We start from the raw sequence: 14,395 nt of genomic DNA, 5'->3' as shown, positions 1-14,395 counted from the left end.
CAAAGATTTTCTCCTTATAAATTTCTTAATCATTAAATAGAGTCATAGAATTATACAGTATGTAAACAAACCCTTCGATCCAACAGGCCCATGCTGACCAGATATCCTAAACTGATCTAGTCGCATTTGCCAGCATCCCTCTAAACCTTTCCCTACGTATTCTGGTACGTATCCAAAATTCCAGTTAAATGATGTAATATTCCCAGCTTGCACCACCTCCTCTGGCAGCTCATTTCACACATGCACCACCCTCTGCATGAAAAAGTTGTCCCTCAGATCCCTTTCAAATCTTTCCCCTCATACCTTAAACCTATGCCCTGTAGTTTTGGACTTTCCCACCCTGGGAAAAAGACCTTGTCTATTTACACTATCCATGTCCCTTATCTTATAAACGTGTATAAAGTTACCCCTCTGCCTCCACACTCTGGGGAAAATAGCCCCTGCCTATTCAGCCTCTCCCCATAACGGAAACCCTCCAAGCCTGACAACATCCTTGTAAATTTTTTCTGAACCCTTTCAAGTTAAACATCTTTCCTACAGCAAGTAGACCAGAATTGAATACAGTATTCCAAAAGTGGCCTAACCAATGTCCTGTACAGCTGCAACATGACCTCCCAACTCTTATACTCAACGCACTGACCAATGAAGGCAAGAGTACCAAACACTGCCTTCACCATTCTGTCTACCTGCACCCCTAGGTCCCTTTGTCTGGCAACATTCCCCAGGGCCCGACCATTAAATGTATAAGTTCAGAATAAGGGTCACTGGACCCGACACGTTAACTCTGATTTTTTTTCTTCACCGGTGCCACCAGACCTCCTGAGCTTTTTCAGCAACTTCTGTTTTTGTTACTGATTTACAGCATCCACAGTTCGCTTGGTTTTTATTTAGTAACTAACCGTATAAGTCCTGCCTTGATCTACCTTACCAAACTGCAGCACCTCACATTTATCAAAATTAAACCCCGTTTACCACTCCTCAGCTCATTGGCCCATCGGATCAAGGTCCCTTTGTAATTTTAGATAACCCTCTTCATTGTCCATTACGCCACCAATTTTGGCATCATCTGCAAACTTCCTAACCATACCTCCTATAACTCACATGCAAATCATTTATAAAAATGACACTGTTTCAGTGGGCCCAGCTCCGATCCTTGTGGCACACTGCTGCTCACAGGCCTCAAGTCCAAAAAACAACTCTCCTCCATCATTCTCTGTCTCTTACCTTCAAGTCAATTGTGTATCTAATTGGCTAGCTCCCCCTGGATTCCATGTGATCTAACCTTACTAACCACTCCACCATGCAGAATCTTGTTGAAATTTTTTTGATTCATTAACGGGTTGAGGGCATCACTGACTAGGCAGCATTTATTGCCCATCCCTAATTTCCCAGAGGGCAGTTAAGAGTCAACCACATTATTATGGGTCTGCAGTCACATGTAGACCAGACCGGGTGAGGATCGCAATTTCCTTCCTTAAAGGACATTAGCAAACCAGAAAACGGTTCCAAAAATCAACAATGGATTCATGGTCATCATTAGATTCTTAATTCGAGATATTTATTGAATTCAAATACCATCATCTGCTGTGGTGGCATTCAAACCTGGGACCCCAGAACATTATCTGGGTGTCTGGATTATCAGTCCAGTGATAATATCACTAGGCCATCACTTCTCCCTTAAGCCCATGTAGACAATGTCTACCATTCTGCCTTCATCAATCTTCTTCAAAAAACTCCATCAGTGAATCATGATTTCGCATGCACAGAACCATGTTGATCCTCCCTAATCAGTCCTTGCCTTTGCAAATGCATGTAGATCCTGTCTCTCAGAATCTCCTCCAATAACTTACCTACTACTGATATCAGGCTCACCAGTCTGTTGTTCCCTGGTTTTTCCTTGCCACCTCTCTCTGAAATAAGGGCACCACATTAGCCAACTTCCAGGCTTATGACACTTCACCCTATCCTATTGATGATACAAGTATCTCAGCAAAGGACTCAGCAATCTCTTCCCTAGCTTCACACAAAGTTCTGGGATACATCTGATCAGGTCCAGGGGACCTATCCACCTTTTGTGTGGTTTAAGACATCCAGCATCTCTCCTTCTGTAACATAGACATTTTTTAAGATGTCACTATTTATTCCCCAAGTCCTGTGGCTTGCATATTTTTCTCCATAGTAAATACTGATGTGAAATAATCATTTAGTATCTCAACCATCTTCTGTAGCTCCACACATAGGTGGCCTGGTTAATCTTTAAGGGACCTTATGGTCTCCCTGGTTACTCTTTTTCTCTTAATGTATTTGTAGAATATCTTTGGATTCTCAACACTGTTTGCCCTTTTGCCCTCCTGATTTCCCACTTATGTATACTCCTCCTACCTTTAAACTCCTCTAGGAATTCACTTGATCCCAGCTCTCTATACTTGACAAGAGCTTCCTTCTTTTAATTGACCAGAGCCTCAATTTCTCTAGTTATTCAGCATCCTCTACTCTTGCTAGCCTTGCGTTTTGCACAAACAGGAACATTCTGTCTCTTTACTGTCATTATCTCATTTTTCAAGGCCTTCCACTTTCCAACTGTCTTGTTACCTGTGAACAGCCTCTCCCAGTCAACTTGAAAGTTCCTGCCTAATACTGTTAAAATTGGCCTTACTCTAATTTAGAACTTTAACTTTTAGATCAGGTCTGTCCTTTTCCATAACTGTTTTGGTTTCAGTCAGAATATACAATTGGTGTTTGAGAAACAATAGTTAGAAGGGAGTAAGAGTGCAACAGGAGACCTAATTCAGTACACTGGGAAATATACAGCAATACTCTATGCTTGATTATCATTCTAGGATTGTTTATTTAAAAAAAAATTTCTGAAAAAGTTTTGAGAAAACAATCCTCCGAAAACCGGAAGCTTTAACGAGCAGGAGACATATAACTGGCATTGGAGTTTGCTGATTTTAATTTTTTTTTTATATAGACTGATGTGGTCCAATTCTTTCATGGTGGATACTATAAAGCTGGAAAGATGTATGAGGGCAGAGCAAATTTCACAGGAAATGTTGACGTGGATGACTGCTCAATTAAGATCGCGAATTCACTTATGACAGACAGTGGAACCTATGAGGTTGAAGTTAAAACTCCTTTGGACCTAGAAGGCAAACGGAAAGGCACAGTAGAAGTGACTGTATTGGGTAAGGATGCTGACAAATAAGCAGAAACAGTTTGTTGTTAGTAGTAATGTTTTTAGGATTTAAGTGTACACAGTTCTAGTCACTGAATAAAAGAAAGATTAATTAATGATGTTGTCTATAGCTATGAATCTCAGCCCAGTTCCTCCACTTAGATCTGGGGGAGTTGCAAGGTTCCATACATACATTTCTTAACCATACAGGGATTGGTCAGACAACACTGAAATACCTTCTATAGTTTTGGTTGTCTTGTATAATGAAAGATGTACTGTTCTTGCATTGGAAGCCGTTACAAGAATATTCACTAGGATCCCATTCAGTGGGTTGTAAAGGGTTGTCTTGTCAGGAGAGGTTGTACAAGTTGCATTTGTGCTCACTGGGAGTTTAGATAAATAACAGATGAATATCTTGTTTTGTAACTAATTGCCAGGTTCTTGATTCTGCAAAACACATCTAACTTCAATATTTTATTCTTTACAAGTTGTGTATAAGATTTTAATTGATAGAACATTTAAAATATTCAATACCGTCTTAATGACAATAATGAAAATTAATATTTTCTGCATTGATAGTAATACATGTATTACTAAGTGGTTGTTTCACCTGGTTTGAGAATCTAGAACATGAGTAAAGCCTCTGGATGGTGGGGGTGGGAGGGAGGAACATGGGTGCTGAATCACTTTTGATGACCAATAGAAATTTCTTCACTCAAAGGATTTCTACCCTGAGTGGGCAGATGTTCTGGTTTTCAGTATATTTAAGGCTGAAAGAAACAGAGAGAGGTTTTTTGGTCTCCACAGGGAATCAAGGAATGTTTGAAGAAGACAGGAAACGGGAGTTAAGGTTAATGATCAGTCACTGAGTTGCAGGGCAGGATCTAGGGGCCCATATTGTCTACTCCTGCTCTTGCATCTTATGTTCTATTTTTATTCAGACTGGTACTAGTGAGCAACATTACTGTTCACTCATCTCCCACAAACTTATACAATTGCCATCCAATACCTGATGTTGCATGTTTTAAAATTAAAGTTTAATAATCTGGTTATTAAATAATAACTAAATGCAGTTTTGTTGTTGAACTTCCCTGCATATTATGTACAAATCCTAATTAATGCAAGAGTATCAAAAATAACAAAATCACATTGCCTCTATGTGATCAAAATTAACTTTTTTGGTCCATACATAACGTAAAACGAGTGTTCAAATCCCTCACGGGCACAATGCTTCCCATCTTAGTAACCTCCTCCAGTGATCCTAAAATTCCTGTGCTCATCCAGCTCTGGCATTTTGTGCTTCCCTGGTTTGTTTGCTGAATAATTGGTATTTGTGCCATCAGATATCTGTCCCACAAGCACTTGAATGTTCTTGCTAAATATCTTTCTGTTGGACTCATTTATGCAGACTTGCTCAGTCTCTCTCTCTCTTCTCCATAAGAATGCTCCCTTAACTCAAGCTTTTAATTCACCTCACTTAGTACTTCTGTGTGAAGTTCAGTTTGACTAATGTTTCTGTGATTTGTTTTGTGATATTTTGCATATTACAGATGTTATTAAAAAAAAATTGTAATGCAATATACCCCTGAAATTTAAAACTATTTCACATCTACGATATTATGATTTATTAAATTATCTTTTTCATGGCAGCTGCTTTAAGAGATAAAATGAAGAAAAAACCCTGAATAATCTGTCCTGACTTTGATTTGCAGTCCCTCCATCACCACCAGTTTGTACAATTAAAGGAAAAGCTGAATATGGACAAACTGTTAAACTGACTTGTCACTCTGCAGAAGGATCTCCAAAACCAACCTATTCTTGGCAGAGTTTCAATGGAATGAATCAGCCAAGACAGTTACCCCAAATGTCTTCTCAAGGTTAGCATTTACTGTAAAATGTTTAATCTTGAATGTTAAAGAAAAAAATGTCATGGGATATGTCTATCATGGACAAATTCAGCATTTGTTCATATTCACAACTGCCTTTATAAACTGAATTGTAGGCAGGCAGAGAGCAGTGAAGACTCAACCACATTGGTTTTGGGTGTGGAATCACATGTCGGTAAAACTATTAAGGACGGTAGATTTTCTTCTCTCAAGAACATTGATGAACCAGCTCGGTTATGATGGCAATGATAGTCATGAAACTACCACGAAATTGGCTTTAATTCCAGATGTTTAAGTTCAACCAGTTGTTGTGGTAGGATTCAAATCTATGTTCCTAGAGAATTAGTCTGAGCTTTTGGATTATGGTTCAAGTAACATTACCATTGTATCACTGTTTCTCATGTTTGTGTGTATTATCAGTATGTCAAAATGACTACTCCTATTCACAGATGTTAACTTGTTTGAATTTTATTTATTACCATGTTTTAATTGTAGGAGTTATCTTTGCTAGTTATAATCTGCCTGCTGGCATTGTACATTAGATCAGTTTTGTGACAACAGTATCTTGTGTTCACCCATCTTCATCTGTCATGAACATTTTTAGTCTTTTGGTTTTTTTCATGGGGATTTACATCATTAACTTTTCATTAAACCGTTCTTTATAGTGACAGTCAGTACTAAATTGTAGCCTCTATAACTATAAGCCAAACATGTTAAACATAATGGAGCACAGGTACCATGTTTACTGCAGTCAATAACCTACATACAAACTGTGCACAAAACAACAGTATTCAAAATTGTTCTTGTTTTGAAATGTGCCTTTATGTTTCTGCTCAAACCTATGTGCATCGAGCCAAACAGACAATCTTTCCTGAACCAGTACAATTGGACAGCACTTTAGAATGTACTTTTCTAAAGTATGTTTATTCTTTTTAAAGGCTGCATGTATTTGTATCTGGTAATTTGATACAGTCTGATCTAATAGTTATAAATGGATTTTTCACAAGATAAGCATTTTTAATCTCAGTCCATCATCTGGGTAACTTGATTTTAAATAAAAGACTTCTGAAAAATGATTCTACAGACCAGTTGGAACAAGTTGATGTATATTAGCCTGTTTCTTAGTCAGTTAGGAGAAAATGTACACAAAAGGTATAAAAAAGTGTTGTTGCACGAGTTTCATTTTAAGAGTCTTGGAGGTCAGCAAATAATCACAATTACCAGAAACTCTCGATGGCAATTCATTTCCTAGAATGGCTAGTTTTGTGGATGACTGGCTTTTACAACTTGTGGATGCTGGAAATTGAAACAAAACTTGTAACTGATGGAGAAAGTCAGCAGGTCTGTCAGCATCTGTACGAAGAAGTCAGAGTTAACATTTCCAACTGAAGAACAGTTATTAAATTCAAAATGTTAACTCTACTCTCACTCCATGTATGTTGTAATTATTATTTGCTGCTACCCCATAAGGCTTTTGATGAAGTAAATAAAGAAAAGCCATTTCCAGTTTCTGAAAGTTTGATAACCTCTGCAGTTAGATTTGAGGTATCTGGCAGGAGAACCAGAGGCAGTGTGAGGAATTGCTGTACAAAATTTTTATATGGAACGTAATGTGTGAAATGTTCTTTATTTTAGAAAGGAGTCATGGATTTTGTTTGGAGGTGGCAGTGGTTGGGAAAGAGACCTTAATTTGTAAATCCTTGCAGTGTTTCATTTGTTGATCTAACTGAAAATTGTCAAAACTCTTCAAACATAGTGAATTTATTTTTTGGGACTCACTAATTACTGCAATACTTTTTAGTAACTTGTGGTTCAATTTCAGTGAGAACCCATCACAGGCTCCCCGAATATATTATATTTCTTAAAACTAATTCTTACATTTTCCCTCAGAACCAGATGGATTATTGCTAAAAAATCTTTCAGCTGAAACATCTGGCTACTTCGTATGCACGTCAAGAAATAAGATCAAAACAGTCTCTTGTAATATAACCTTAGCGGTAATGCCTCGTAAGTATCTTAGCTAAAATCAGCCAATCTAATTTGATTTACTTTTGATTGTTATGCATATGCTGTGAAGTTTCCATAGTTTAATTAATTAAGACATTTATTGTATTTGTGTTTTCAAATCATGCAGTATAGAATATTGAGTTTGCATTGACAAAAACTACTTTAAATGGACGCTGGTCTGACTTTCCATCACTTTGTCCAAAGCCTTGAAGGTTATGACATTTTGAGTGTTCATCCAAGCTCTTTTTAAATGTTGACATTTCCAGCCTCAGCTTCCTTCCTAGGCAGGACATTCCAGATCCCTTATCCCCTACACAAGAAAAAGCTTTTCCTCAAATTCACTTTAAAACTCCTGTCTTTCACCTCAAAATTATAACTCCTTTCCAAATAAACTGTTGGGTTGAACAATTACCTGCCACACTAAATAAACATTTTACTGCATCAGCACCTTGACTTGGAAATATATCGCCATTCCTTCATTTTTTCTGGGTCAAAATTTTGGAATTCCCTGCTGAACAACATTGTGGACGCTATGCACGGCACATGGACTGCAGTGCTTCAAGAAAGTGGCTCACCACCACCTTCTCAAAAGCAACGACGGACAGGTGATAAATGTTGACCAGCCAGCAAGGCTCACATCACACAAATGAATTTAAAATAATTACACAGCTCTATTACTACACCCAGGCTTCCTTTATATCCTTGCTGTGGAAATTGAATCATATGAGCTTTGGAACTTTGTATCTAGCAATCCTCAAGAGCCCAGCCCCCTCTCATTCTTGGAGGACAGTTTAAAAGAGCAGCTGTACAAAACCTGGCATTTTCACCATCCTTCTGAGCCTTTGGGAGACTCTGACTCTGTCCACTGAGCACAGAGCCTTCCACCATAATACCTTACATTATTGCCACAGTAACACAATCAGGGTCTCCCTTTTATCTTTAACCATACCAGACTGATTGTACACAATACTCGAACACTGTTTTAATTGAGACTGAAGACCATTCTAAAGCCTCTCAACTTTACAAAGTGTAAATGTAACAAGAAGGGGTGTTTACATTTTTTCGTAGAAGTAACTTGTATAAAGCTTTTAATGGAAAATGATACTCCATGTTTGAAGCTTTGTTTCCCAATTTGTTAGCTTCAATGAACCTTGGCTTTTATGGTGGAATTATCGGAGGTGCAATTGCTGTCATCGTAATCCTTGGCATCATTATTTACTGTTGCTGTTGCCGTGATGAAAAGGCACCCAAAGATTATGAAATGGGGTGAGTAGAAAATGCAACAGATAATGGAAACACACCTTGTTTTTGAAATAGTGACATGGAGCTTTGAACATTTGCCCAGACCTTTGGATGAAATCTCAGTTTGACATATTCATATAGAGAATGGGACAACCAAATTACATATACATTTGGTTACACTTTGGGGAAATGGTAACAGCACGAGAAATACAACCTGTCTGAATTTAAACGTGAGGCAGTTAATGGCTAAGTTGTTTCTGATTGACTGTGCTATCACTAAATCATGCCAAGCCCCTTGCCAGCATTGTTGCGGCTAGTCCTTTGATTTTTCAGGTCACAATTCTAAACTAGCAAATTACATTTGAGGCATGGTCTAGGCTGCATGTGTTGCTAGCCTGTCATTTGCTGTCCTTAATCCAAAGTGTTTTCCTCTTGCAAATGGAATTGTCCTCCATGTTGTTATCAGTCTGCCTTTTTGACTCTCATTATTCCCTTTCCCCGAAAGTCAGTAAAGTGACGTAAAACAGGAAACAAAAACAGGAATTACTAGAGCAACTCAGCAGGTCTGACAGCATCTATGGGAAGAAAGCAGAGTTAACGTTTCACCAGGATCTTCATCAGGCACCAAACTCTAAATGCTAACTTCTTTTTTTACTCATTTGTGGGACATGGGCATCGCTGGCTGGCCAGCATTTCTTGTCTATCCCTAGTTGCCCTTGAGAAGGTGGTGGTGAGCTGCCGTTTTGAACCACTGCAGTCCTCCTGCTGTGGGTTGACCCACACTGCTATTAGGGAGGGAATTCCAGAATTTTGACCCAGTGACAGAGAAGGAACAGCAATATATTTCCAAGTCAGGACGGTGAGGAGGGGAACTTGGAGGTGGCAGTGTTCCCATATATCTGCTGCCCGAATCCTTCTACATGGAAGTGGTCGTGGGTTTGTAAGATGCTGTCTGAGGATCTTTGGTGAATTTCTGCAGTGCATCTTGTAGTTAGTACACACTGCTGCTACTGAGCATAGCCAGTGGAGGGAGTGAATGCTTGTAGATGTAGTGCCAATCAAGTGGGCTGTTTTGTCCTGGATGGTGTCAAGCTTCTTGTGTTGTTGGGGGCCACACTCATCCAGACAAGTGGGGAGTATTCCATCACACTCGTGACATGTGCCTTGTAGATGGTGGACAGGTTTGAGGACTCAGGAGGTGAGTTATTTGTCATAGTTTTCCTAGCTTCTGGCCTGTTCTTGTAGCCACTCTGTTAATTTGGTGAGTCCACTTGAGTTTCTAGTCAGTGGTAACCCCTAGAATGTTGATAGTGGGGGATTCAGTGATGGTAAAACCATTGAATGTCAAGGAGTAGTGGTTAGATTGTCTCTTATTGATGGTGGTCATAGTCTGGCATTTGTGTGGCGCAAATGTCACTTGCCACTTGTCCACACTGTTGGGAATCTAATCTAAAAAATAATGTTAAGTGGGTTATGGGCCAAACACAGAGAAATGGGAAACTTGGTCAGCATGGATAAGTTGGACTGAAGCATCTGTTTCCACGCTGTATGACTACGCTGCTGGACCTGCTGAGTTTCTCCAGCAGTTTCGCTTTTGCTTCAGATCTCCAGCAGCCGCAGTTATTTATTTTGATGTAAAATAGGAATGGGTAAACTTCTTTCAGCCTGAATAATGTGTTTAGGTCCCGATTAGGCCAATTCCACAGGACTGCCCTGAACCTCCAGGAACTGAGGCTTCATCTCCTGAGCTACCGAAGGAAAACAAAAGATGAAAATTTAAGCATTCCAAAGCAATATCTTTTTCTTATTTTCTCTTAACAATTAACTTATTGGTTATTTAAAAACATTGGGAAAGGTAACAAGGTTATTTGATTGGATAAGATAGATGGAAATGTGACAAACTCCAGGATTACACTTTGCGTGGTTGGCCAATTGGGATCTAAGAAGCCAAAGCCCATAACAGGCCAGAGGCATCACCCTCAGACGGAGAAAACTGGTTGTGCAGCTTAAGGGCAACAACTCCACAAGTGAGGTAGGTCGAGGAGGGCAGGATTTCTTAACTACTACAGCCAGTACAGGGACTGAAACTGCATTGTATTTTGTTCTATTTTGCACCACACTCTAGTCATCAAGACAACTGAGGTAAATCGCAGAACACAAGTTGGTGAAACATTTTACAAGAACAAAAATCAGAAATCGAAACAAAAATTAATTTAATTATCATGCAGCAAGTGATTGGTACTGAAACATGGACTTGAAAAATACCAGGCCCAATGTATGTTTGAACCAGCATTGCGATTTTGCTACAAAGGACTAGGTGTGCCTATTCCCCCAGATCCTAAACTTTTATCAGTGAACTGTGAAGGTTAGGGTTAATCATTTTGGGACTCCCTCCTATCTGCAAATTCTACACTAGGGATAGGGTCAGCTGTGAGGGGACCATTAACAAAGCATGGTTGCTGTTTGGGAAGCACCTCTCGTAGAAATAGAGCCTGCTCTCCCTTTCAGCTACTCGTCTTATCGTGGTCTATGTGACTGAAACTGCAAGGAGAGTTGTAGGTAAATGTATCGACTGTTCCTTACCCACTTCCTGTTAGGTTTGGTTTTGACATGTAACTTTTTTTTCTCCCCCGCGCCACCCCCTTGTTTTTGCTTCCTCTTTTAGCACTGGGAAAGTAGGCTTCAGAACTTCAAATTCCGTATTGTTTTACTGTTACAAAGGTTTGGGGAAACTCGAGTCCTTAAATGGAAGGATAATGTGTCAAAAACCGTTCCCCTCCTCTCTAGCAACTCTAGCAACTTGGTAGGCTGGGGCAACAGTATTCAGGGAAATGTCATATGTGGCTACTGATCCATTCAAAACAAAGAATTTTTGAATCTTCCTGAGAGAAGTCTAAAACTTGCAATAATCACCTGACATCCTAAGCCGACGTTTAACATATCTTCAGGTGAAAGGTGTCACATATGCCATTATAAACAGAAGCAATCACTGTGAACAAAGACATTCTTCATGGTCCAAATTTTTACTTTGATGTTAAAAGGGTTAATATTATCATATTTTATAGGGATCAACACCACCACAGAGAATATGAAGATGAAGAAGAACTACCTGAACGGAATTCCGCAAAGCATGACAATCGAGGAGCCTACTATGATGAAGTTCCTTACGAAAATGAAGGGGAGAACTCTCCCCGTCCCATTGTCAGAACTCCCTTGGCACCACCGAATAAACCTAGATATGTCCCAGAGAATCACGATGTGTAATAAGAGCAGTTTCCCAAAAGTAGCTTTAGTCTAATGGGTAAAATTGGGTCTTAAAATTGCAAAATATAATTGGAACAATTTAATGCAGTAAGTGTATGTAGGTAAGGTTTTTTTTGTTTTAAAATAAGATAGCTGCCTTTTCTAGAGTTATCGACTTTTTTTAAAAGTAACTCTTTAGATTTTGGTTATGTCCTGAAAAGAAGTCCTAAGTATCATTTTCATTTCAATCAGCAGTCGGATTTCTTGGGGGTTGGTTAGTTCAGCTGGTTGGACAGCTGGTTCACAATGTAGAGTGACAGCGATAGCAACAGCAAAGTTCAATTTCCATACTGCAGAAGTCATCATGAAGTCCTACATTCTCAATCTTACCCTCTCATCTGAGGTGTCTCTTGGTAATGAGGGGATCTTCTGGGATGCTGGATGGTCACTCTACATTTTTTTTTAAAAAAGTTTGTTATTTTTAATTTTGGCCCTTTTTTTAAAAAAAGGGATATATAATTGTTTAAAGTTATGCTTTAATGTGGGCTATTTAATATAAATCGACACCTTGCAAGAATGCCTCAATCGATATTATCTATGAAGTTTAGCTTCATTTTTAACCTTGCAGTTTGCTTCTCTTTTCCACACATTTTATGGGAATGGGTAACCTCCTTGCTTCTGAGCTAAATATCTCAGGTCCAACTCCAGCTGGACCTATGGCCAATTAAACTGCATCCATAAAATGTGGCCAAACAGGTTGACTATTAACATGTAAATCTCTCTAATACAGAGTCTGGGGTGATTTTTGTTTCTGGTTGGGGTGCAGTCAAGGCCTGCCACTTTGCCTAGCCTGTAATAAAAGGTTGTGGCACTGTAGACTAGACTTGCCTTCAGGTAGTGAATTAACTTAAAAAACAAAAGGAACTTGCAGCCTTCAGAGGAACAAAGTTCATTAGACAAAAGTAGAGCAAAGTAAGCTTGAGAGGTTTGATAGAGGTTAAGAAACTTTTGAACATATTAAGTAAAGGGAAACCAATTTCAGTACTGAAGGATTGATAACTGCCAGGACTGGATTGGAGGTAATTGGAATGAGAACCAGATGTAGTGCCAGGAATCACTGTACCAAACTGTGATCTAGAATGCAATGCCTGAAAGGTTAGCAGAAATTAGGAGAGGTTTTTTTTTAAAATTAAGAGTCATGGATTTTGACTAATTGAATTGCTCCCACAAAAGAGCTTTCAAAGAATGATGGGCTGCATACCTTTAATTTGAGGCACAATCCATGCACTCTTCCTCAAACATTAAAATACCGAGTAGTATCTCAAAAGTAACAAGTTTAACTTGCTTAAAACATGAATTAAAGCATTTTTCAATTTTTTTTCTGTAAACAAATACAATAAATAATGAGGTGCTAGTGTTGGACTGTGGTGGACAAGGTCAGAAGTCACATGACACCAAGTTACAGGCTAAAAGGTTTATGAAATCACAAGTCTTTAAAGAGTGCTGCCCCTTCGTCAGATGAAGTGAAAGCTAATAATGGTTGGTGCAGAGTCACATGGAGAGGGTCTTATTCCAGTCATTTGGTTTAGCTCCAGCACCACTATTTTCAATTTTTTGTAACTATCTCTGCCTCAAATAATCAGATTGTAGATCATCCCTTCACTTGCTACTCAACTGTTGACGCTTTACTAGCATTGTTATCACTGTTTAGCTCTAGCAGACTTATTATTCAGCTCGTCAGCCCCACTCCAATCGCACCATTTGTATTATCTTTTTATGTCTCTGATCATAAATTCCATTGGAGTGTTTTTACTTCATCTGATGAAAGAGCACAGCTGTGAAAGCTTATGATTTCAAATAAAGCTGTTGAATCATAACCTAGTGTCATGTGACTTCAAACTATAACATTTGAGATTTCTTCATGACCATTTTTTCATAAACCATCTCTTCATCTTTAAATGCAACAAAAGTTTCTGAAATTCCAGGCTCAATTCTTGAAAGTATGTCAAATCTCTGTTTTTCTATTTGTGAGATAATCCTTTCTGTGAGGTAAAGAAAGGAAACAATGCTGATAATGTTTCTCATTTGTTATGCTGTCACGTTCCAGAGACTACACTGTGCACAATTGGCAAAATATGTGGCCTGTAGCTTAAAGAGGATATGGTCTAGAAAATGGATCTGAATGCATTAGTAAAATGGCTAATCCAAGTTACCCAATTCCCATTCCTACATTCTTCCATTTTTGAAAGTAAAAAAGTTTCAGTATCTTTTAAATAGTGTATTTTCAAACAGGCATACTTCTGATGGGTGTCTGTGCGACATGATTCTATTTCATAACCAACAATTACATGAAAGATTTTTTGCTGGGTAACTGTGTACATTTTAAAAAAAGTCATTTTGCATTTTCAGTCTAACATTAAAAATTAAGCTCCCATTTATGATAGTTGGTGTCTGGAGAGGATTCTATTTAGCTTCTTTATCTTTATATTCATACAATAATAGATATGAGAATAAAGTAACAGTCACTAAGTTGACAAATCAGTTTCCAACTGAGCTCCTGTTTTTATTTCGCTTTTTTGTTCAGAAAAGCAGGTCATTTTAATCCACTAGCCACTAGAGATTAAACATAATTTGGTATTCACTCATGATTGGTACTACATGAAACGTTTCTGATAGAGACACTCTGCGTTTATTGTGGATGTTGGAGTTCTGCCGCAGAAACTTGAACCTATTTTAATTGCTGTTAAAGATGGCATCTTACACCACTGAATAAGAACAAACGGATGACAATAATAGGTTTCCTCAATGTACAGTTGAGTTAAAAAAGATGGATAATTGAAAA

At 38.5% G+C, this 14,395-nt stretch overlaps 1 protein-coding gene across 1 annotated transcript in view; it reads left to right on the top strand.

Annotated features, from left to right (window-relative positions):
• Nucleotides 1-14,094, top strand: part of LOC125457152 (cell surface A33 antigen-like) — a 37,912-nt gene extending 23,818 nt beyond the window's left edge. The window contains exons 3-7 of the mRNA XM_048540978.2: nt 2,972-3,185; nt 4,888-5,052; nt 6,952-7,068; nt 8,208-8,334; nt 11,376-14,094. Coding sequence (XP_048396935.1) covers nt 2,972-3,185; nt 4,888-5,052; nt 6,952-7,068; nt 8,208-8,334; nt 11,376-11,574 — 822 coding nt within the window. The 3' untranslated portion in view covers nt 11,575-14,094. The remainder of the gene's footprint in view (nt 1-2,971; nt 3,186-4,887; nt 5,053-6,951; nt 7,069-8,207; nt 8,335-11,375) is intronic.
• The last annotated feature ends 301 nt before the right edge of the window (nt 14,095-14,395 follow it).

The sequence above is a fragment of the Stegostoma tigrinum genome, chromosome 12 (genome assembly GCF_030684315.1).
Source record: "Stegostoma tigrinum isolate sSteTig4 chromosome 12, sSteTig4.hap1, whole genome shotgun sequence".
In the NCBI taxonomy this organism is placed as follows: Eukaryota; Metazoa; Chordata; class Chondrichthyes; order Orectolobiformes; family Stegostomatidae; genus Stegostoma; species Stegostoma tigrinum.
Note: the sequence above shows the minus strand (reverse complement) of the source record. Positions and strands in the feature narration are given on the sequence as shown.